General features: G+C 39.6%; 1 protein-coding gene across 1 annotated transcript in view; it reads right to left on the reverse strand.

The window, feature by feature from the left end:
* Positions 1–20,237, reverse strand: part of FBXO3 (F-box protein 3) — a 37,004-nt gene extending 16,767 nt beyond the window's left edge. Inside the window, exons 1-5 of the mRNA XM_036258336.1 lie at positions 20,113–20,237; positions 15,523–15,612; positions 13,160–13,323; positions 2,722–2,836; positions 959–1,163 (exon numbers count right to left, since the gene is read on the reverse strand). Of these exons, the coding sequence (XP_036114229.1) occupies positions 959–1,163; positions 2,722–2,836; positions 13,160–13,323; positions 15,523–15,612; positions 20,113–20,216 (678 nt within the window). The 5' untranslated portion in view covers positions 20,217–20,237. The remainder of the gene's footprint in view (positions 1–958; positions 1,164–2,721; positions 2,837–13,159; positions 13,324–15,522; positions 15,613–20,112) is intronic.
* Positions 20,238–22,984: the final 2,747 nt, after the last annotated feature.

Consider the following 22,984-nt stretch of genomic DNA (forward strand, 5'->3'; position numbering starts at 1 on the left):
TTAGATAGAGTAGAAGGGAGGGAGGGAAAGAAAGAGGGAGAGACCATCAATGTGAGAGAGAGAGACATCAATTGGTTGCCTCCCACATGACCAGGGATCGAATCTGTAACCCAAGAATATACCCTTGACCGGGAATTTATATTTCATGGAGACCCTATGGTCCTCAGTCCAACACTCTAACAGCTGGGCCAAATCGGCTAGGACAGTATTTTCTATTTAAAATTCCTCTTTTAAGTTAAAAGTTCACAGCTAGGTCAAAATGAAAGAAGTTCTGTAACTAAGGAATTACTGAGAACTGAAGAAATAAGACTGAAACCAAATATCATATTTTCTAATTATGTTAAAACCATAACAAAAACCTTCTTAAAAGGATCTTCAGCCCTGGCCAGTGTGGCTCAGTGGTTGAGCGTCGTCCCACGCACCGAGAGGTCCCAGGTTCCCGGTCAGGGCACATGCCCAGGTTGTGGGCTCAGTCCCTAGCAGGGAGCATGCAGGAGGCAGCCGATCAGTGTTTCTCTCTCATCAGTGTTTCCCTTTCTCTCTCCCTCTCCCTTCCTCTCTCTCTAAAATCAATATAAATCTTTTTTAAAGGATCTTCATTTTTCAACATCTCAAATACCTACTGAAGAATTTAGAAAGTTCCTACTGCTCTTGGATCAAATGATGTTCCAAAGCTAAAATTTTAAAGTTAGAAATGTATAATTAATTACTTCAACAAGAAGCTCATTAGTTTAGTTTTCCTTAAAATGCCCTAACACAAAAATCATAGCTTTCCCTCTGTATGTACCATAGTTTGCATTGTTTTTCCATCGGTAAAATTTTCTTTTGCCATTCCATGCCATTATGTCTAGTTAGATAGGTCTATAATTAAATTGTATAATGCTCTATACCCTTTCAACAATTTATACACTCATGAGAACACATCTTAAAGCCAAACGTAAACACACTTCCTACTTACTGGACATTGGTAGAAAACTTCGTTTTTGTTCCGGCCCTCTGCTGCTTCCACTGCTATGTACTGACTCAGGCCAGTATGTATACAAAAAGTTAAAGGAAGACAGTATTTCAGCCCCTGTCTCTGCTGGAAGCCTCCAGCAGCTGTATCGACGTCCAACAAATCCTCAGAACGATAGTGATTAGACAGCGCCATACTTCCCAACAACCTGAGAACAGACTCAAAAATTTAATCAGATGTAGTGCCAAACAACAGCTATGCTTCATCTTCTTAACGAATAATAATTTCACATTGAGAACTTTATAAGAACTGGTTAACATGTCAATTCTAAACTGGGAATGCCCAAAATACTACAATTTATATATTAAATTCAAACTCTTGAGTGGAAAGATTCTGACTCAAATTAAAAGCTTTAATGTCCTAAATGTGTCACTGTCAGCTTTATTAAAAAAAAAAAAGTTTTATTGCTTTCAAGAATATATCTTGCCATGATAAACTGATTTTCTATGTATACGTGTGTGACTAATTTAATGTTTAAAGGGGGTAAATTCTCTCCAATACCTTTATGCTCTTACAACCTTTAGCTTACTCTATCCTACCAGAGTATAAATGTTAATCAGCCTAAACCTTGACCAAATTTTCATAAACTTGGGATGCATAAGATCTAAATTCATCTCACTGCATGTACATGAGAATAACACAGGTGTGGGTCCTTAATGAGACTCCTATCTGAAGTCTCATCACAGGGCTGTGGATAGATAAAAATCCCTGTGCTGAAAATCATGAGCTTTCTGTCTTATCAATTCTAGGCAACTCTTTTAATAAAGTTCTCTACTGTTTGCTCTCGAAGTGTGACAATTTCTCAATTCTGTCAAATTTTAGTTCAACAGGAACACAGACTAAAAAAAAAGCCAGTAACTTAGGTTTTATTCCTAACTGCCCAATATTTCATTTCTGAATACTACCTTACAATTTCAATACAATCACCTCCAAGATTCCCTGTACTCACTCAACCCTGATCTGAAATGGTAACGGGCCTCATACGATTCTTCACACACAGAGTCACCATGTTCCAATGAGAACAATGCAAAGTTCACCCTAAATTCTTATTAGCATTGCACAAATGCAAAGTCTCTGAAATAGCTTAATTTCATAAAAGAAGAAAAGGAGCAGACCCGTTCAAAGCATATAGTTTTTAAAACCATGATTGAATTTGACAGCTACTAACTACATGGTCTGCTTTTCCTAAGAGGTTCCACAATGAATACTTCATCTTTTAGTAGTTTAAAATAGGCCATTTAATTATAGGCTATGCTTGAATAGGACAAAACTATGCATTTTTTAGTTCAGTGTATGTAGTTCTAAAAAATTATTATTTTTACATGTATGGTACACAGAACTTGTATCAGGTTTTCCAAAACAAATTATCTGGCCTATAATAAGATAAACATCTTCAAGGGTTCTGAACAGTTTTAGTTAAAATATATCCCCACATGCATCTCCCTTACGTCTTATTGCCCCTGCACTGAACCAGACTTCATTTTCACTGTAAGGATGTGTTGATAAAAATAATGTTTTTATGAGAGACATTTATTTTGGTAAAATCAAATCCAAGCTGTAGATTTTGTTTTATGAATTACTATAAGGAAGAGGGAATTCCTACACTCCTTTAATCTATTAAGAGTAACTACAAATACGATTTGTTTATTTTCCTTCTAGAAAATAACTTGTATCATTAAAAATAACCAAAACAACAACCATCTTACCCAGGAACCACTAACTTCTGCCCATTGTGGATACGATATGAACAACGATAATCATCAGGAAGTTTGCAACCAATCTGAGCTTCCACAGCATCTAGATCTTCCTCTCGAGCACCCTCTGCAAATGCACAGAAAAGAAAATTATGAAGAAACAATAAGCTTTTAAATGTAAGACAAAATACAGTCTTCCTGATAGCCAATGAAACAATCTTAGAGCAAGTGAATTCTGTCCAAAATGCACTGCTGAAATACAGGGAAATGAATTGAAAATTCAGCGAAACAAGTCACTTTAGATTGGCTGACATTTGAAGCACTGAGCAAGCAAATTCCAGTTTCCTCTCAATAGGGAAAACACTGGCACTAAGTAAAATATGGAAAGGTACGCACCAATGAAATCCACAATAACTTTTCAAATTACAAAGCAAACCTCATTTTTCTTAATCTAATATACCCATACTTCTCTATGAAAAAAACAACAACAATCTCCAGAAGTTCTCTACACTGACATTATTCGAGAATAATGTAGTCTCTTACTGGGAAATACAGGGCTTCAGTGTAGGTTCATGCTGTGAGGAGGCCACTAACTTAAATTCAATATTGCACATTTGAGAACCTGCCACATATTCTAGCTTTAAAAAGTAGGAAGTAATCACAAACGCCAAGAAAAGAGGTTTACTTCCAGCAATGGTCCACCAGGTTGTAGGAACAAACCTCTTGCTGAGAACTAGAAAACAGAACAACACAAAATTGGTTTCAAGGCTTTTGGAGGACCTTAAAGACAATGAGACCTGGTGGGGCGAGGGTCCAGAACAGAGAAACTGAGAGGTTAGCCAGGCCTCCAAAGGCGTGCCACCTTGCCTTTGAGGCGACTGCCAATTCTGAAAGCAAACATGAGGCTGAGTGGCTGAGAAGTTGAGCAATACTTTCAACAGTATCACAGGACTGAGAGAATTTCCCAAAATTGATGAAAACACCAAACCACAGAGTCAAGAAGCACTATAAACTCCATGGAAAATAATTACAAAGAAAATCATATTTAGACACATTATTAAAAAACTGCAAAAAAACAAAGATAGAAATTTTCAAAGCAGCCAGAAAAGGGGAAAAGCCACGTAATCACTTTCAAAGGAACAATAACACTGACAGCAAGATTCTCAACAGAAACAACAGAAGCCAGAAGAATGGTATCTTCAAAGTGCTGAAAAAATAACTACTGACAAGAATTCTATATCCAGTGAATAAATACATCAAAAGTGAGGATGAGCCCTGGCCAGTTTGGCTCAGCGGTTAGAGCGTTGGCCTGCGGTCCGGAGAGACCCGGGTTCGGTTCCCGCTAAGGGCGCGTACTTCGGTTGCAGTTTGTCCCCGGCCCTGGTCGGTCGTGCGGGTGGCAGCCACTCAATGTGTCCCTTCACATCGATGTTTCTCTCTCTCTCTCCCTTCCTCTCTCTCCCTCCCACTCTAGCTGTACAAAAAATGGAAAAATATCCTCAGGTGAGGATAAAAAAAAAACAAAACAAAAAGTGAGGATGAAATAAATACATTTTAAGACAAAAAAGACAAAACAACAACAAAAAAAACCCTGAAAAAATTCAGCAGTAGCAGTCCCTCGTTAAAAACAAATAGCCCTGGCCAGTTTGGTTCAGTGGTTGGAGCATTAGCCTGCGGTCCAGAGAGACCCGGGTTCGGTTCCCACTAAGGGCACGTACCTCGGTTGCAGTTTGTCCCTGGCCCTGGTTGGGTTGTACGGGTGGTAACCACTCGATGTGTCCCTTTCACATCGATGTTTCTCTCTCTCTCTCTCCCTTCTACTCTATCTGAACAAAAAATGGGTCCTCAGGTGAGAATAAAAAAATAAAGATAAATAAATAAATAAAAACAAAGGAATTCTTCAGGCAGAAAAAAAGTGATCCCAGATGGAAGCATGAAGGAGCAGGAAACAATGAAAAGCAACTAAAAAGATAAATCTAAGATAATACTGACTTTATCAAACAATAACAACATTTTCAGGGGTATAAAATAGGTTAAATATAATTTTTAAAATGAAGAATTAAAATGGAAAAAGATACATCTATAATCATAGTGGGTGTGCTGGTTTTCTACCGCCAAAATATTAGCAGCTTACAACACTTATTATTTCATAATTTCTGTAGATCAGAAATCTGGGCATGAGTGAATTGCATCCTCTGCTCAGGTCCCATCAGACTGAAATCATGGTGTCAACCAGGGCTGCTATCTCATCTTATGCATCTTGTGCTTGGGGTCCTCTTCCAAGCTCACGGTTGTTGGCAGACTTCAGATCCTTGCAGTTGCAGCTGAGGCCCTCAGTTCCTAGAAGCCACCTGTCATTCGCTGTCACCTGGCCCTCTCCACAACTTGCCAGTTTGCTTATTCAAGGCCAGTTCCTGTTAGGGCTTACCTGATTAGGTCAGGTTCACTCAGGATAATTTCCTCAAATCAACTAATTTGGGACTTTAATTAATCTGCAAAACCCCTTCATTTTTATCATATAACATGATCTAACCACAGGACTGAAATCAATTATATCTACAGTCCACTCCCACTCAAGGGGAGACTATTATTATACCATGCATGTACAGTGAGTATGGAAATCTTGGGAACTATCTCAGAACTCTGCCTACCACAGTGAGAAATTTTAACATACCTCTCTTAGTAACTAATAGAACAAGCAGCCCCCCAAATTAGCAAGAATACAAGATTAATAATTTTTGCCTAAATATATATATCACATATATATATATATATCACACTGAATCCAACAATGGCAGAAAATACATTCTTTTCAAGTGTACATAGAACATTTACCAAGATAGATTATATGCTAAACTTGAAAACAAATCACAACAAATTTCAAATGACTAGACTCATATAGAGTATATTCTCTAATTACAGTGGACTTAAAATATAATTATATAAGAAAGATTACAAAAAAGCCCCAAATATTTGGAAATCAAGCCATATATTTCTATATAACTCATGAATCAAAGAAGAAACAAAAAGAAGTCAGAAAATATTTTGAACTGCATGTTAATGAAAACACAACATAGTAAAACTTGTAGGATGAAGCCAAGGCTATGTTTAGAGGAAAATGTACAGCCCTAAAGGCATTTGAAAAAAATAAGAAAATTTGAAAATTTATGATCTAAGTAATCATCTCAAATCAGGGAGAAAGTGACAGTAAACTCAAAGAAATCAGAGAAATGAATGAAATAAGAAAGAAATGAATATAGAGATGATTGCAGAGGCAAATGCCAGTTCTTTGAAAAGACTATTAAAATTGATTAGCTCCTACCTAGCAAGACTGATCAAGAGTAACAGAGAGAAAGTACAAATAACTATAGAAATGGGAAGGTGAAATCACAAGCATTACAAAGATAGGAGGATATTATGAAAAACTTCATGGCAATAAATTGGAAAATGTAAATAAAGTGGACAATTTCCTAGAAAAACACAACTTATCAAAATTGACATGAAAATAAGTAGAAACACCTGAATAGTCCTATTTCTAATAAAGAAATTGAATCCTTGCCCTGGCCAGTTTGGCTCAGCGGTTAGAGCGTCGGCCTGCGGTCCAGAGAGACCCGGGTTCGGTTCCCGCTAAGGGCACGTACTTCGGTTGCAGTTTGTCCCCGGCCCTGGTTGGTCGTGCAGGTGGCAGCCACTCAATGTGTCCCTTCACGTCGATGTTTCTCTCTCTCTCTCCCTTCCTCCCACTCTATCTGTACAAAAAATGGAAAAATATCCTCGGGCGAGGATAAAAAATAAAAAAAAAAAAGAAAGAAATTGAATCCTTGATTTAAACTCTCCCCACAATGAAAGCTCCAGGATTGAATGGCTTCATTGGTGCATTCTATTAATCATTTAAGCAAGAAATAAGATCAAGCTTACATAAATTCTTCCAGATAATAGAAAAAGTGGTAATACTTCCCAAGTTGTTTTACAAGGCCATTATCATCTTGATACCCAAACCTGACAAGAACATTGTAAGAAAGGAAAATTATGGGCCAAACTCTTTCATGAACATAGATATAAAAACCCCAATCAAATACTAGCCAATCAAATCTAAGAATATGTAGAAAGGATAATACAGCCTGGCTGGTGGGGCTCAGTTGGTTGAGCATCGTCCCATGCACCAGGTCACTGGTTCAATTCTGGTCAGGGCACACACATGCCCAGGTTGCAGGTTCGATCCTCAGTGGGGGGTGTATAGTAGGTAGCTGATTGATGTTTCTCTCTCATCAATATCTCTAACTCTCTCCCCCACTCCCTTCCTCTCTCTGAAATCAATAAAAACATATTTTTAAAAAAAAGATAATACATTACAACCAAAGTAAGTTTATTTGAGGAATGGTTTAACATTCAGAAAATCAATGTAATTAATCAATGTAATTCAGTGCATTAACAGAATGAAATAGAAAAATCATATGATAACAATAAAAAAGGAAGACATTTGATAAAAATTCAACTGTCCAAAATACAAAAACAAGAAACCCTCTTCTTAAACTACTATCAGAGAAACTTTCTTTAATCTGATGAATACCATCTGCAAAAAACCTACAGCAAACATCAACTTTATTTTCATTTGCTTGGAAATTTTTTTCTATCTCTTCACTTTCAACCTGTATGAATCTTTTGTTGTGAGCTGGGTCTCTTGTAAACTATATATATATATATGGGTCATGCTTTCCTATCCATTTGCTACTCTGTGTCTTTTGCTTGGAACATTTAATCCATTTACATTTTAAGGTTATTATTGATATGTACTTATTTATTGCCATTTTAACTTATTATTGCTATTTCTCTATTTCTTCTGCTTATTACAGCAGTCCCTTTAACATTTCTTGCCATGCTGGTTTGGTGCTAATATAGTCCCTTAGCCTTTTTTTGTCTGGGAAGCTCTTTATTTCACCTTCTATTTTGAATGATAGCCTTGCTAAATGGAGTAGTCTTGGATTCAGATCATTGTTTTTCTTTACCTTGAATATTTCATGCCATTTCTTTCTGGCCTGTAGTGTTTCTGTTGAGAAATCAGCTGACAGTCTTATGAGGGCTCCTTTGTAGGTAACCTGTTGTTTTTTTCTTGCTGTCTGTAAGATTCTCTCTTTGCCTTTAATTTTTGGTATTTTAATTATTATACGTCTTGGCGTGGGCCTCCTTGGGTTCTTGCTTGGGGCTGTCTGTGCTTCCTGAACTTGTATGCCTTTTTCCTTCACCAAGCTAGGGAAGTTTTCTGCCACTATTTCTTCAAATAGGGGTTCTAACCCTTGCTCTCTTTCTTCTTCTGGTACTCCTATGATACAAATGTTGTTACATTTCATGTTGTCCCACAGCTCTCTTAAACTGTACTCCTGTTTTTTAATTGTTTTTTTTTCTTTTTGGTTCTCTGATTGATTTTTTCTACCCTGTCTTCTAATTTGTTGATCAAATCCTCAGCTTCCTCTACTCTGCTGGTATTCCTTCCAATGTGGTCTTTATTTCTGCTTTGCCATTCTTCATTCCCACTTGGTTGTTTTTCATTTCCAATTGGTTGACTTTCATTGTTTCTATATCTTTACTCATGCTGTTGAGCTTCCTCATAATCTATACTCTGAACTCTACATCTGATAACTTGCTTATCTCCATTTCATTTAGTCCTTCTTCTGGAGAATTCTCTTGTTCTTTCATTTGGGATTTGTTCCTCTGTTTAACCATTTTGGCTGTCTAAGCAGGGTTTGGAGCCTGCCAAAATCTCCCTGTGGGTATGGATGTTCTGCAGATTGTGTCTCCCTCTGCAGGGTTTGGATGAGTATGGAAGAGACCAAACTAAACACAAATGCCTGGTCTTACGCCAACATCATCTTTAAAGGAGAAATATCAAAAGCTTTCCCTCTGCAACTAGAAAGATAAGAATGCTCACTATCATCATATCTTTCCAACATTGTACTGAAGGTCCTAGCCAGTTCAATAGGGTAAGAAAAATAAATAAACGACATGTAATGATTGGAAAGCTAGAAACAAAACTGTTATTAGTCTATGAACACCTATTAGAAAGGTTAAAATACAAAGAATGACAACATTAAAGTGCTCACAGGAATGTACAGAGGTAGAACCATTTTGAAAAATTAACAGTATCATTTGAAGTTTAATATAAGCACACTTTACAACCCAGCAAACTCAATCCTAGGTATTTACCTGGTAAAAATATGCTCATATGTATATAAAACTTATTTATATTTGTATTATTTACAATTCTTTTACAGTGGCATTATTGGTAATACTCAAAAACTATAAATAACCCACATATCCATCAAAAGTAGAATAAACATATAAATTGTGGTCTACTCGTAAAATGGAGTACTATACCACCACAACAAAAATAATTAAACTATGGTTACAGATGACACAGTTGAATCCTACAAAAAATGAAACTAATTCACACATAATCATACAATTTACAAAAAGTTCAAAAAGAGAGAAAACTACTCAGTGGTAGTAGCGAGAGTGGTTACCCCTGAGAAAGAGGGAGGATTCTAGATACAGATTATTATTCTACTTCTTGATTTGGAGGGTGCTAGAGTGGGTGTGTTCACATTATGATAATTACTGAATTGTACACTTATGATCTGCATACATTTCTGTAGGTTAGTTAATATCACAGATGATCATTTATGGATATCACGCTCCCAGATAAGTGATGAGAGAAACACTGTACCTCTGTGGTAATCTTTTTGAAACCCATTACTCCAGTCTAGTCATGAGTAATACTTCAAACAAAGCCAGTTTGAGGAGCATTCTACAAAATATCTTACCAGTACTCCTTCAAACTGTCAAGGTCATGAAAGACAAGGAAAGACAGAAACTGCCAGAAACTGGAGGGAAGACACTAAGGAGACATAATAACTAAATGCAATGTGGTATTCTGGACTGGATACAGGAATTAAAAAGGACATTAATGGAAAAGCTGGTGATATCTGAGTAAAGTCTGGAGTTTAGTTAATAACATGCCAATGAATACTTTAGTTTTGACAAATGTCCCACAGGGCAACACACTGGGGGAGACTGACACTGGGTAAAGGGTGTACAGAACTTTCTATTCCTTTTGCGACTTCCCTGTAATTTAGAATTACTCCAAACTAAAATTGTATTTAAAAAAAGTTTAGAACAAAACAAGTTGAAAAATGCCTGAACCAGAATTGGATGAGGACAGATTAATATTTATATTGTTAGTGCTACGTTGGGTATTAAACATACAACATTAAGAAATTAAGAATTTCTTGAAGAGGCAGCTAGAGAGAAAAAAGCCAAAAACCAAAACACAAACAAACAAATATGGCAAAAGAGAAATATAAAGAAATATATACTTACAAAAAAGTAAAATCAAGGTTTAAAGAGGCATCGTACTACAACAGAATTTGGGAGTCAGACTAGGTGAAATCTCAGCTCTCCCACTTATGGACTGACTCTGGCAAGTTAGCTCATCTCTTTAATTCTGTTTCCTCATCTGTGAAATGGGAGATAATGCCACTTACCTGAGAGGATTACAGTGAGGATTAAATACGCTTCACATGCTTAATAAAATGCTTTATGGGCACTCAATAAATATTCATTTTCTTTCCTTGTCCCCGAGCTTACTTGTATAGGAGACAGTGAAAAGGTTACTCAGAGCCAAGAAACCTAGATTAGAGTTCTATCTGTCACTTACTAGTTATGTGACCTTGCATAAGTCACCTAAATTCTCTGAGCCTGTCCCTGCACCTGTAAAATGAAGGGACTGGTGGTGTAAATCAGGAATCAGCAAACGCTAGGCTGTAGGCCAAATCCCGGCCTGCCGCCTGTTTCTGTAAATCAAGTTTTCTTGGAAAAGTGCCACCCGTTTGCTTATGGACTGTCTATGCTGCTTTTCCCACAGTAACAGCAGAGTTCAGTCGTTAAAACAAGACACCATCTGTCCCTCAAAACCTAGAATATTTACTATCTGGTCATTAAAAAAAAAAAACTTTGCTAACCCCTGATCGAAATAACCTCTATAGTCCCTCCAACTCTAAAATTTTAAGCCAACATGTAAAGTAAATATAAAAAAATTTTTTAAGGTATTTTATTTTTTTAATGTTTTTATTGATTTTAGAGAGGGAGGGAAAGGGAGAGAGAGAAACATCGATGAGAAACATTGATGGGCTGCCTCTTCCACACCCCCTACTGAAGATCAAGCCCAAAACCTGGGTATGTGCCCTGACTAGAAATCGAACTGGCAACCTCCTGGTACATGGGATGATGCTCAACCAACTGAGCCATACTGGCTGGGCAGTAAATATGAAATTTGAAGATGCACGATACATACCATTAGATAGATTGGTGGAAGATATATTAACGTATCATAATTTTAGGATACTTATGATAATTTCCCCAAGCCCCAATATCTATTTGTTTTCAGAGTTTCCTTTCTAGCTGCCAACTCTATAACCTTGAAAATGAGTCAGGGACTATGACCACTGAGGCAAGTATCGAGGTTCCTGACTCAGTCCTGAAACTCATAGGTCTAGCATTCCTAGATATCAAAGAGCCTTTATCCTATTCCAACTCATGGCAAAGCCGCCAGAACTGACACCTGAGAGTAACACAGGGGCTGTCGAGAAATTCTCACACCACCACAACCTCACTTCCAATCACTAGGCAGAGAACAGTGAGCAGGGAGGCCTGGGAATATCAAACTGAGTGCAAAAAAAAAACAAGAAGCTGCTGCTATGTATTCTTCGTTTCTTGGTAACCCTGTGCCCGAAAGGAGAACCATGTCTATATTCTCTTATTCCAAATGTCCTAATATTAGATTAGCTCTCTACGAGTCTTAAGACATTTTAAATAAAATAGGATGGATAGGTCCTATCTCCCTTCAACTGCTGTTAAGACCACAGCTCTGACGTCTGCCTTATATTGAAATCCTGGTTCTGCCTTTTACTTTGTGATGGCAAACAACTTAGAGTCATAGGTTCACCTATAAAATGAGAATAGTAATTACTTACCTTGCAGAATGTTGGCAAATTAAATGGAATTATACAAAGTACTTAACTCAGTGCCTAGCTTTGTGTTTAATAAATAATAGCTATTATAAACTTATTTTACTCATTACCACCAAATACATATTTTCAGAATTCTTTTCCTCTTGAAATTATTTAACCCCACATACCAACTGGATAATATTATTATTTGCTTCCCCTCAAAAAAAGTTATTAAAAATATTAGGCCCAGCCTAATATTTTGGCTTAGAGGCCCAGTGGTTGAGCATCGACCCATGCACCAAGAGGTCACCAGGTTCGATTCCCAGTCAGGGCACATGCCCAGGTTGTGGGCCAAATCCCCAGTGGGGGGCATGTAGGAGGTGGCCAATTGATGTTCTTTTTCTCTCTTCCTCTCCCTTCCTCTCTCTCTCAACAAAGGAAAAAAAATTTTTTTTAAAGAATAATACTGAAAAAAAATTAGTCAAAGTTCTACTCTCTGCTGAATCATTCCCCCTCTGCTTCGTGGAAATTCAGTTTTAAGTACCTGGTCATAAGATCATGATTTGTATGAAATTCATATTTTCACGGGAAGTTACAGTGGAAATATGAAATGTAACAGGAATGCTGTTTCAGAGGAGACTAGTTCAAACAGAATACATGTGAGTACAAATGATCCCAATTTCAGCTTAGCAAAACAAAACACGTATAAAATTCCTTTTAGTGAAGAAACTTGAAAAACCTTAGGAGGCTAAAACAGATAAATAGCAATATCTGCAATCTATTCGTGCACTTTCTTGGGCATACATTTAAATTTTAAAAATCAAATTAATGAGAAATAGCTTGTTAATATTTCTTGCCAAAATTGGATAATAATCGTGTAACAGAAAAAGCACAGATTCTTGAGTCAAATAGACCTCAGTTCAAATCTTAGTTTCCACTATTCTGTAAATGTCAAAGTAGGGATGAAAGTTGTCCTTAGTCTATTATGCTGCTCTTGCACTCTTAAAGACCCAGGCCTTTATTATTTGGTCTTTTCAAATATTAAACTGTCAAACATTTACTTGTACTGAAAATAGAACAGAGGGTTGATACAGCAGGCAATTTTTCAATTAAAAAATATTTTAAAAGTAATCACAACAGTTATCCTCAAGCAATCTTTGTACTACTACTGTGTTTATATAAAACAAATACAAGAATAAAAAGAGTTCAGCTCTCCCTTCTAATAAGTAATTGTGTGGGTCCTAAGGTAGGCAAAAATAGGGCAGGTGCTACAAGGGTCCTTTCAGCAATATAGGCTTTCTACTTCCTTGCCAAAAGTGAATGGTGAATTACAGATAATGGTGGATTAGCACAAACTATCATAAACAGATGATAGAGACCCAAAGTTATTTAACCTATTTATACTACAGTAACTAAAATGGGGAAGACAGACCCTGCATTCCCAGTACCTTTCAGAGACAAAACCATCCGAGGACATCTGGGCTCCAAATATTTCTTGAGATCATCCCAGGCCTTTTTAATAGCAGCATAATGATCAATGTATCTTCCTACATCAGAGTAAGTATCAATGAAGAGAGATTTCCAGCACTGATTCTTCTGTGTTTTCTCTTCCCTAAGCAGAGTACAAAGATGAGATTAAAAATCTTTTTAGATGAGATTAGTGTTTTTCAGACATTTACCAACATACCTTATTGGAAATCTGTGGTTGTTTTTGCCTTCCTATTCATTTATTTCAGCTACAAATGAAGACTAGATAGCACACAGTGACACCAGAAAATGTAACAACAGGAGTTATTGCTGACGTGGTGGGATTATGAGTCACTTGTTTTCTTATTTTCTAACTTTTTTCTCTGTTTTCTAATCTTAATAAAATATATGAAGGGTACATGGGGTGTGAATCTCAACTTGCTTCTAGAAACATACCAATTATAAAATTTTAAAATGCGTATGTACAGCTGACACTTGAACAGTTATACTCAGATTTTTGTCTGGGGCAGAGGTTCGGACCTCCCCGATCTCTGCTCTAGACAAAAATCTGAGTATAACTGTTGATACCCCCAAACTTAACTAGTAATAACTACTGTGGACTGGAAGCCTTATTGATAACATAAACAGTTGTATATTATATGTATTATATACTATATTCTTACTATAAAGTAAGCTAGGGAAAAGAAAATGTTAAGAAAATCATAAGGAAGAGAAAATACACTTACAATAGTTATTGAAAAAAAATCCACGTATAAGTGGACCTGTATAGCTCAAACCCATGTTGTTCAAGGGTTAACAGTGATTCTTTTATTTTAGAAAATATTTAGAATCTAATGATATAGTTATAGTCTAATTTATCTACATTGGATTAGCCAGAGAATCACATAGCATCACATGATTCAACATTTGTATTTGTTATAATTCCACAAATATTTATTGAGTGTCTACTTAGCCACATGAGGATATTAAAAATAAGGTTTTTTTTTTTTTTTTTTTTTCCTTCAAAAAATGCATAGTCTTATCAGGGAGAAAGAATGACACAAGATAAGGCAACCACAGAGGGCCTTATGGCAACATACTAACATCCTATAGGAAATGAAGGGCCACTAAAGGGTTTTAACAGGGTAGTTCAAAGAGCAGAACTGTGGCTATGGTGTGGGAGGGATGTAAACCAGAGGCTCAGAGATGAGTTCGGAGGGTTTTGCAGTAATCCTGGTAAGAGATGATGAACTGAACTAAAATGTAGCCAGATGAAATGAGTAGAAAGAGTCAAGAAATACAGAGGCTAAAATCAGAAAGTCTTAGTAACTGAGTAAGTAGAGGGAGGAAGGAGAGAGAGAGAAGAGGGAGAGGAAAGATCTGGGATGAATCCTGTTTTTGGCTTAGAGGCCCAGGTGGATGGGATGGTACTGCCAAGAAGACTAGGAATGCAGGATGATCAGGTTCAAAGATGGAAAAAAGAACAATTCAGGGTGCTGTTTTTTTGCGGGGGGAGGGTGGAAGGAAAGTATCTTTTTATTAATGTAAATAATATAAACACCTATTTCTCAAAACCAAAAAAGTACCAAAGAACTTATGAAGCCCAACCTCTCAAAGGAAATTTAATTATTTCTGGAAGTAATCTCTGTAATTCTAAATGTTTATGCCTCTAGGTCTTGATTTATCAATTTTACATCTATCTATTTTGATACCCTGAAGTAAAAGATCAGGATATAGCAATACTTAAAATTCTCTCTTCCTCATTCTTCCTCCTCCCAATGTTTGATAACTGTTATTAAGTTTTAGTTCTATTGAGTAGCTTGCAACTTCCAACAATACACTTAAACCTCTATTTCTTGCTTTGCAACTTCAGTCACTACATGACTCCCGTCTGTCTAAGAAAAAGATATTAGCAATCCTACCCTTTCTTTCACTTTTCCCAACTCCACTTTCTGTTATCTACACTTTTATTCTTACAAATTTATTAACATTTACTAAATTCAGTGAACCCTTGTGGGTCATTCAATGGAAAGGTTCAGAAGGCAGTTATGTACACAAGCCTGGAGCTCAGTGAGGATGTCAGGGATGGACATTCAGATTTGAGAGCGAGCAGCACACAGGTAGTCACTATAAACCGCAACAGTGCATGCAGGCGAGTTCACAGAGGGCAAAGAGCAGTGGGCTGAGGAGAGAGGCTTGGAGAACACCACCATTTACTGGCAGGCACAAGAGCCACCAAAGGAGACAAAGAGATAAGGATTAGGGAGGAGAATGTGAACAGAACAGATTAGTGTAATAGAAGCCCAGGGCCAAATTTCAAGAATGCAGATTCCCGAATACTCACTCAGATATCAGCCAGTATTTTTTGCAATGTCTTCTCCACAGAGGATCATGACTTGATAGCTGGCTAAGTCTTCGACTGACGTAGCAACAACTGACAGTAACCAGATTCACGGTTAGTATAAAAGAAAATAAGAAAACAATTTAAAAATCAAGATGAAAATATTCAGTGTTAAGTTTTGCTCTATTCCTTTTGCTTTTCTTATTTTCCATTTTCTACCCTTATAAATTGCAAAACAATATTTTCAAAATCTGTTTAATGTGTTAGCTAGTATAATCACCGTTTGAGTACGGAAATCTTAACTATTTGAGTTCACAAATAAACCCCCAAACCTCTACAATTTTAATTTTCATAGAAAAGTCTATGATACATATAAATCATTGGAGTTCATTTCAAATCAAAGAGACTTCCAACACTCCTTATTGTGACAATAATCACTTCTGCATACAGGAAGAAATGTTATTCAGGTGTACACAGTGTTTATTTTCTTAAGACCTGTGAGATATTTTATATTAAATACAAAAAACTTGTTTGTTTTGTTCTAATTTTTCTTAAATAACTATTGCAGCCAAAACCACTTTTTAGTTATACCAACTACTGGAGAGCCCATCTACAAAAAGCGTCAGAGTCATAACAATTCTACTTTGATATAGCCATTCAAGTTCGTATCAGCTGCTCAAAAACATGGAATCTTAGAAACAAATAATTGTATTATATATTGTATTCTTTTTTGAAATAGGTTTTTTATTGATTTTAGAGAGAGAAGGGAGAGAGAGAAATATCAACGTGAGAGAGAAACATTGATACCTATAAATCATTGGAGTTCATTTCAAATCAAAGAGACTTGTTGCCTCCTGTATACAACCCGACACAGGAGTAAACCTGCAACCTGGGCATGCGCTCTGACCAGGAATTGAACTGGCAACTTTTTGGTGCATGAGATGATGCCCAACCGAGCCACAATGGCCAGGGCTATATTGTATTCTAATATACCGTGTTTCTATCCTGTAAATCTTACACTACATATTTAATTTGCAAAGAGAATGAACCTAAGATTAGGAGAATAGATTTCTATCTTTTCAGAAGAGGAATCACAAGTTATATAGAAAGTAGTATTCAGCCCAGTCGGTGTGCTCAGTGGTTGAGCATCGACCCATGCACTAAGAGGTCGCCGGTTCAATCCCCGGTCAGGGCACATGTCTAGGTTGTGGGCCACATCCCCAGCAGGGGACATGCAAGAGGCGACCAATCGATGTTCTCTCTCGTTGATGTTTCTCTTTCTCCCTCTCCCTTCCTTTCTCTCTAAAATCAATAAAGAAAAAAATTTTTTTTTTTTAAGAAATAAAGTAGTATTCAAAGATCTCACTTGAGCAATGGCTAATCAACTAAGGGGAGCTTAAATCACATGGGGTTTGACAAGGCCATGAGTGTGGCATGTTAAAAACTTTTATTCACTTGTCAGAGTTTACACAAAATTCATCCTCATCCTTTTCTGCCAAGTTCACAAGATGCCCAAACTAACATTTGCAAACACTGGAATCCCTCCAGTTTTGTAATTCAGAATCCTCTTTTCTTGATTCTCTCCCTCCACTGTCCCTAGAGTTAAACAACATGAAAGAATCTCTGAAATAAGCACCAAAGGTGATTTTGATGCACAGCAAGGATGAGAATTACTGTTCTAAAGATTCTGATTCAGTAGGCTTGGGGCGAGATATTTACCTTAGGCACGTGTATGTTTTAAAAGTGCCACATGTAGTTCTGATACACAGTGAGGGTTAAGAATGGTTAGTAAATAAATCACCCTGGAATGGAGAAGGAGATTCAAACTATGCAGCTGATATCACACAATGACCCTAATGGACTAATCCAATCCAACCTATTCCGGTTCAGTAAATATGTACCAAAAACTTCCAAGGTTAGCAATGAGCAGGACACTTGGCAAAGTTGAGCTGTATAGCGTAGGAAAGAAGTTGCAGTACACTGGCAACTTTTCTGGGATAAAATTCAATGGTATTTTTGCGATGGTTCATTTTATGTGTCAACTTGCTGGACCAAGGGAGGCCCAAATAGTTGGTTAAACATTTTTTCTGGGGATGTCTGTGGGGATGTCTCTGGAAAAGATTAGCATTTGAATTGGTCCACTAAGCCACATGGCCTTCCCCAATATGAGAGGACATCATCTAATCCACTGTGGGCCTGATAGAACAAAAAGGCAGAGGATGGTTAGATCTGCTCTCTGCCTGACTGCTGGAACTGAGACAGGGATCTTCGCCCTTGGCTTTCCTGGTTCTCAGGCTTCCAGACCCAGACTAGAATCTGCACCATCAGCTCTCCAGCTCTCAGCCCCTGGAATCATACCACCAGCTTTCTTGAGTCCCCAGCTTGCAGATGGCAACAGTAGCCTCCCTAATTCATGAGCCAATACCTTATGATAAATCATACACACACACTCTCTCTCAAGAACCGAATACAGTATTTAACTCAGTTCACTTTCATAAACATTTATAGAAGGATCATGTCACATGTGTTTAAAACTTTGATTACTACCTAAAGCATTTAAAATAATATCTGCTTTTTCACCTTGGCTCACAAGGTCCTGCATGATCTCACCAGTGTCTTCTCAAGCCACTCTGCCTGTGAGTCACTCCCTACCTCCTGCAACACCAGTCTTCTAGCTCCTCCAACAGGCCATGCTATTGTCCAATCAGCTTCTGAACACGCTGTTCCCTCTGCCAGGATCGCTCTATAGCATCCTTCATATATGGCAGCCCCTTCCGGTTTGAATTGTCTCTTCTTCTCATTCCTTAACAGAGGAATTGATTTATTTCCTTCATAGCACATAGAATCTCTTATATTATGCACTTGTTTGTTTTCCATCTTTCCCACTAGACTGTAAGCGTCATGAGAGGGGCCTTATCTATCTTGTTCACTATTGTATCCAAGACATTTAACAGACTGGCACACAGCAGGCATCAAAAAAATCTATGAATGAGTGATGACTAAAAAGATAAATAAGACAATCTTTACATTTAAGAAGTGCACAACCCATCCGGCATGGCAAATACACAGAAGGGAAAGTTTGAGAGAGGAATCAAGCGAGAGGGTCTTAAAGAAACTTCATCTTGCCAGGATAAGAAGACGGGGACAAGCCATTCCAGAGCTTAAGCCACAGAATAAGAAAAATACAAGCATGTAGTATGCTGGCAAAAGTCTGATTTGGTTAGAGTGCACTGTGCCAAATGATAAGAGCTTTAAATGCTTCCAGAAATTTAGATTATAGTCTACAAATAAGAAGCATCACAAGTTTTTAAGGAGAATGACAGCAAGATCTGTCTTAGGAAGATCACCCTGCCAACAATGTAGTCCATATATCATAAGGGTGTGTGTTTGCGTTAGATGTTTAAAAGACTATGTAGCGACAGAATATTTCAGATGAAAACAGTCTGCAGCTGGAACAGCTTTTCCCAAAGAAAAGATTACCTTTATCTCTCTGCTTTGGTACAAGCCTGAGTAGACAAACATTTGTTTTCAGGAAAAAAAATAAGTGTTATAGGTACTAATATAATGAGCAGTCAGAAACTGGAGTTATGCCTCTGTCACCACTTAGCCAGACCAACCAACAGCTACCAGTAACTCCAAAAAGACTGCATTTCTAAAGGATCCCTGATAACACAGGGCAATCACCAAATGGCTAGAATGCAATAGTTAATCCAAGAAAACCAAAACAAAACGAATCTCGCCTGCCCATCCTTAAGAGGGCGACTTCACCTCCTCTTCAATGTATGTGGTGGCACCAGAAAGACAGAGCCATGCCACCAGCTGTCAAGGGTGTAAACAGCGCCATTTCTTCCACCGTCCCAGTCTCAAGCTGAAGGAACTGGGTATTTCAACCACCCTGACCAGCAACCGGTGTTTATTTTTGGAACAGATGCTGGTAATCTGGGCAACCCAAAGCTTTCAAGAGAGAAAGCGGTCACCTGTATCGCACCAACGGAAATCAGTACCAAAACACAAAATGCAACATGCAACCGTGAGGAACAAGGCTGAAAGCAAAATAATTTTCCAGCCTAGAAGTCCCAAAGTTGCCCTGCCAGATACCATGGTGCCGCGGAAGTCGCACCTGGGGGTCAGAGGGTCGCCTGGCTCCTTCTCTCCAGCGCCCTACCTGCAGGCCCGGGGCCCAAGCAGAGAAGAGCGCTCCGGCCAGAAAGGGCCTTTCCAAAGCAGCCGGGGTCCGGCCACATCAGGTGGAGGCCGGTGCGTGCGGGGTGCGGGGGTCGTCGGGGCGGCAGCGGGGAAACAGGACCTCCCCCCCCCCACCCCCCCGGAAATGAGCCTCACCAAGGCCTGGGAGAGAGGGCTCCCGTCGCTCCTCAGGCCTGGGTCCTGGGCGAAGGACCTCAAGGCGGGCCCCTTACCGACCGCGTCTCCCCCCTGGCCCCCTGGGTGGCTCTGCAGGAGGGCGGCCCCGGCATCACCTTCTGGTTCACGCGGGGGTCCGGGTCCAGTGGGCGAGCCGGGCCTCCGTCCCTCCTGCCTCCCGCCTCCTCCCGCCCCCGTGACCCCACCCTGCCATGTGCATCGTCCCATTACTTGATTAGGTCCCGGTAGTCCAAGAAGGATAAGATCAGGAGCAGGGGGTCGGTGGGCAGCGATTCTAGAGTCAGAGGCGCAGACTCGGGCTCCATGGCCGCCATCTTGCCTGGCCCGGTGCAGGCTTGGCCCCGCCCCCGGCCCGGCGAGGCCCCGCCCCCGCCGCCAGCACCGGAGCCGCTCCGTTAGCGATCGCACAGGTTTGTTATGTAACCGCCGGGACAGCCCCGCCCACAGGGCGGCCCCCGGGAAAGCTCCGCCCACCGCCCTTGCGCCCGCGCGGTGGCAGCCCTCTGCGTCTGAAATCCCCGCTCCGTCCGACGCGGGCCGTGCCAGGCGCCCACGTGCAGCGCCTAAGGTCGCTGGCACTCTCTCGTCCCGTTCCGGTCCCTAAACTTGCCCGACCCGAAGCCCTTTCCAATGTCGTCAGTCTCCAGCGCCCGGGATCCTCGCAGCCTTGCCCCAAATCTCACGCTAAATCCCCGCCCTTGGCCTCCAGGTCCATTGCTTCTCTCCGTTTTCCGACCTAGAAACCCTTCATGTCCCGCCTGCAACCTCCGCCACCGCGTACCCCGTGCATGGCGCTAGGCGGCTCCCAGGACGGTCCACTTAGGGTCCGAGCTGGGAATCAGCCAGCAGCGCTGGCAGGCGGCTCTTCTCCCAAACTGGGGAAATGATCGTGGAGGGCATCATTTTAACCCCAAGTACAAATGTGTACAGGACTGAATCTGAGGGCCAGCCGTTGTCACCTGGGCGCCGTGGTTATTTTTTGGCCTGTGAGGGCAATGCAAAGTGTATAGTATACAGAGTTTTGCTTTGTTTTTGCCAAGGTTTAATTTCGGAGGGTTAAGTACCAGGTGTGAACACCCCCCACCACCATCCCGGGGACATAATTAAGGCACGGTGATGACCACTGTTCATCTTTGCCAAGGTGGTATTTTTAAAGTGGGAGTGGGAGTAGGAGAAGTGGCATGAATTGTGAGCTAAAGAATACATCACTTATCTTACCTGATTTCTCCTTTTTCTTTGCTTTTCCAGAGGCAGTAAGGTGTACGGGGCTTTGGGGACTCCAGTCAGACATCTTTCATTTACTTTACCAGAAGTGAGATGGTGGACTAGTTAAGAATGCCCAAATTCTATGAGCCTGTTTGCTTCAAAACCCATCCCTCCCCTAAGGTGGTTTATGGATGGTAATGAAGCTATATATTCAATAAATGTTACTTTTTCAAGCCTATACATACATCTATCACTGAGTTTTCCAAAATTGTCAATATCCTGGAGAAAGTTTTCTCCCAATTATTTGGAAAAGTGAAATGATCCCCCACCCCCCACCCCAAGCCCACTTCACTTCGTCAGTTCACCATACCATTAATGTTTTATGGTTTTGTCTAATATTAATCACCCCTCTCTCCCCCCTCCACAGGATGGTATTGTTTGTTTTTTTATTTTGACATCCTAACAATCGTGCTGACTGGGAATAGACTGCCCACTTAGGGCTAGCTAATTCCTAAAGATAGCAAGCAACTTACTTGGGAGTATACCTCTCACATGCAAGCAACCACCCCCTTTATCTAAGACTCACACACTGAGCTAATATTTCCCTTGATCTCAATTATCCCAGGAAGAGGTACCAGGCAACTAGAGGGTACTTCTATACCCCTAAGCCCACCATTTATTGCTCAAACTAGCCAATTCTAAGCTTTTTACTCTGCCCTGCCCTGCCCAGTGGAGACCCCAATAAAGGCTCTGGCCTAAACTTGCCCCTGGCGCCTGCTTCTGCCTCCTGACCAAGACCTGATGCTGCTGCTGTAGCCCTGTGGGGCCCTGCATGGCCTTGCATGGTGTGTTGTGCCCCTTCTCCAGGGACGTGTAAGTAATGCAAGTCTCTCAATAGCATGGGCTTTGCCACATTGGCACTCAGTCATCTCCATAAATTGAAACCCCACAGATAACAAATGAGACACTCCCAGCAAAAACCCAAAACAAACCCCTCTGCTTACATCTCTGTACTTCCAAACTATTCATGCACGTATTTAAAGTATTTATGGAATTGGATTTAGGTCCATTGTTCCCTGCTTATCTCTCTCACCAGGCTAAACTCTATCTTTTTCATCCTTGTAACCTTAGGGCCTGCCCTGGCATTCATTCAACAAGTAGAAAGTTTCAATTCAGGTTGAATAGATGAAGACAGTCATTTCTTTTTACAGGGGAAAAATATATACTTATTTATAAAGGCATTTGCTCCTAATTCATGTTTGTCTCCACTTCTCCCTCAAATGGGCTACTTTTGTTGTTTTAAATCCAAAAGCTGGTAGGAGTTTCAAGCACTCTGTAGTTGCTTCTGCCATCCTATTGCATTTCCTTTCCTTTGGACTTGGTCCAGTTATGACCTCATGAGAAAACTAAAAGTATGAAATTACCCCACTGTCATGGTCAGGATTAAGGTGAGGTGAGAGAAGCACTTACCAGGAGCACAAAATTTAAGGACAGGGGTTGTGCCAAAAAACCCTCAGTAATCAAGATAAATAATATTTTAATGCTATATGACCTTCCTCTCCCCCACTCCCAATACCCTCACTACAGCAGCTAAGGGAAGGATGAGGGGAGCAAGAAGTAGAGATGAAACCCATTAAACATCTCTCTTTCCCTGTTTCCTGTCAAAAGAGGGAGTTTTAATTGAGTGTTCTAACTGGATTTTTAAAATTTAAATTGGATTTGATATTACATTGTACCAACATTTTTGCATTTATCTTCAGATAGAGGGAGAGAGAGAGAGGGAGGAAGAGAGAGAGAGAAACATCGATGTAAGAGAGACACATCGGCTGACTGCCACCTACACGACCCCCAACTGGGACTGGGGACAAACTGCAAC

The sequence above is a fragment of the Molossus molossus genome, unplaced genomic scaffold (assembly GCF_014108415.1).
Source record: "Molossus molossus isolate mMolMol1 unplaced genomic scaffold, mMolMol1.p scaffold_m16_p_13, whole genome shotgun sequence".
In the NCBI taxonomy this organism is placed as follows: Eukaryota; Metazoa; Chordata; class Mammalia; order Chiroptera; family Molossidae; genus Molossus; species Molossus molossus.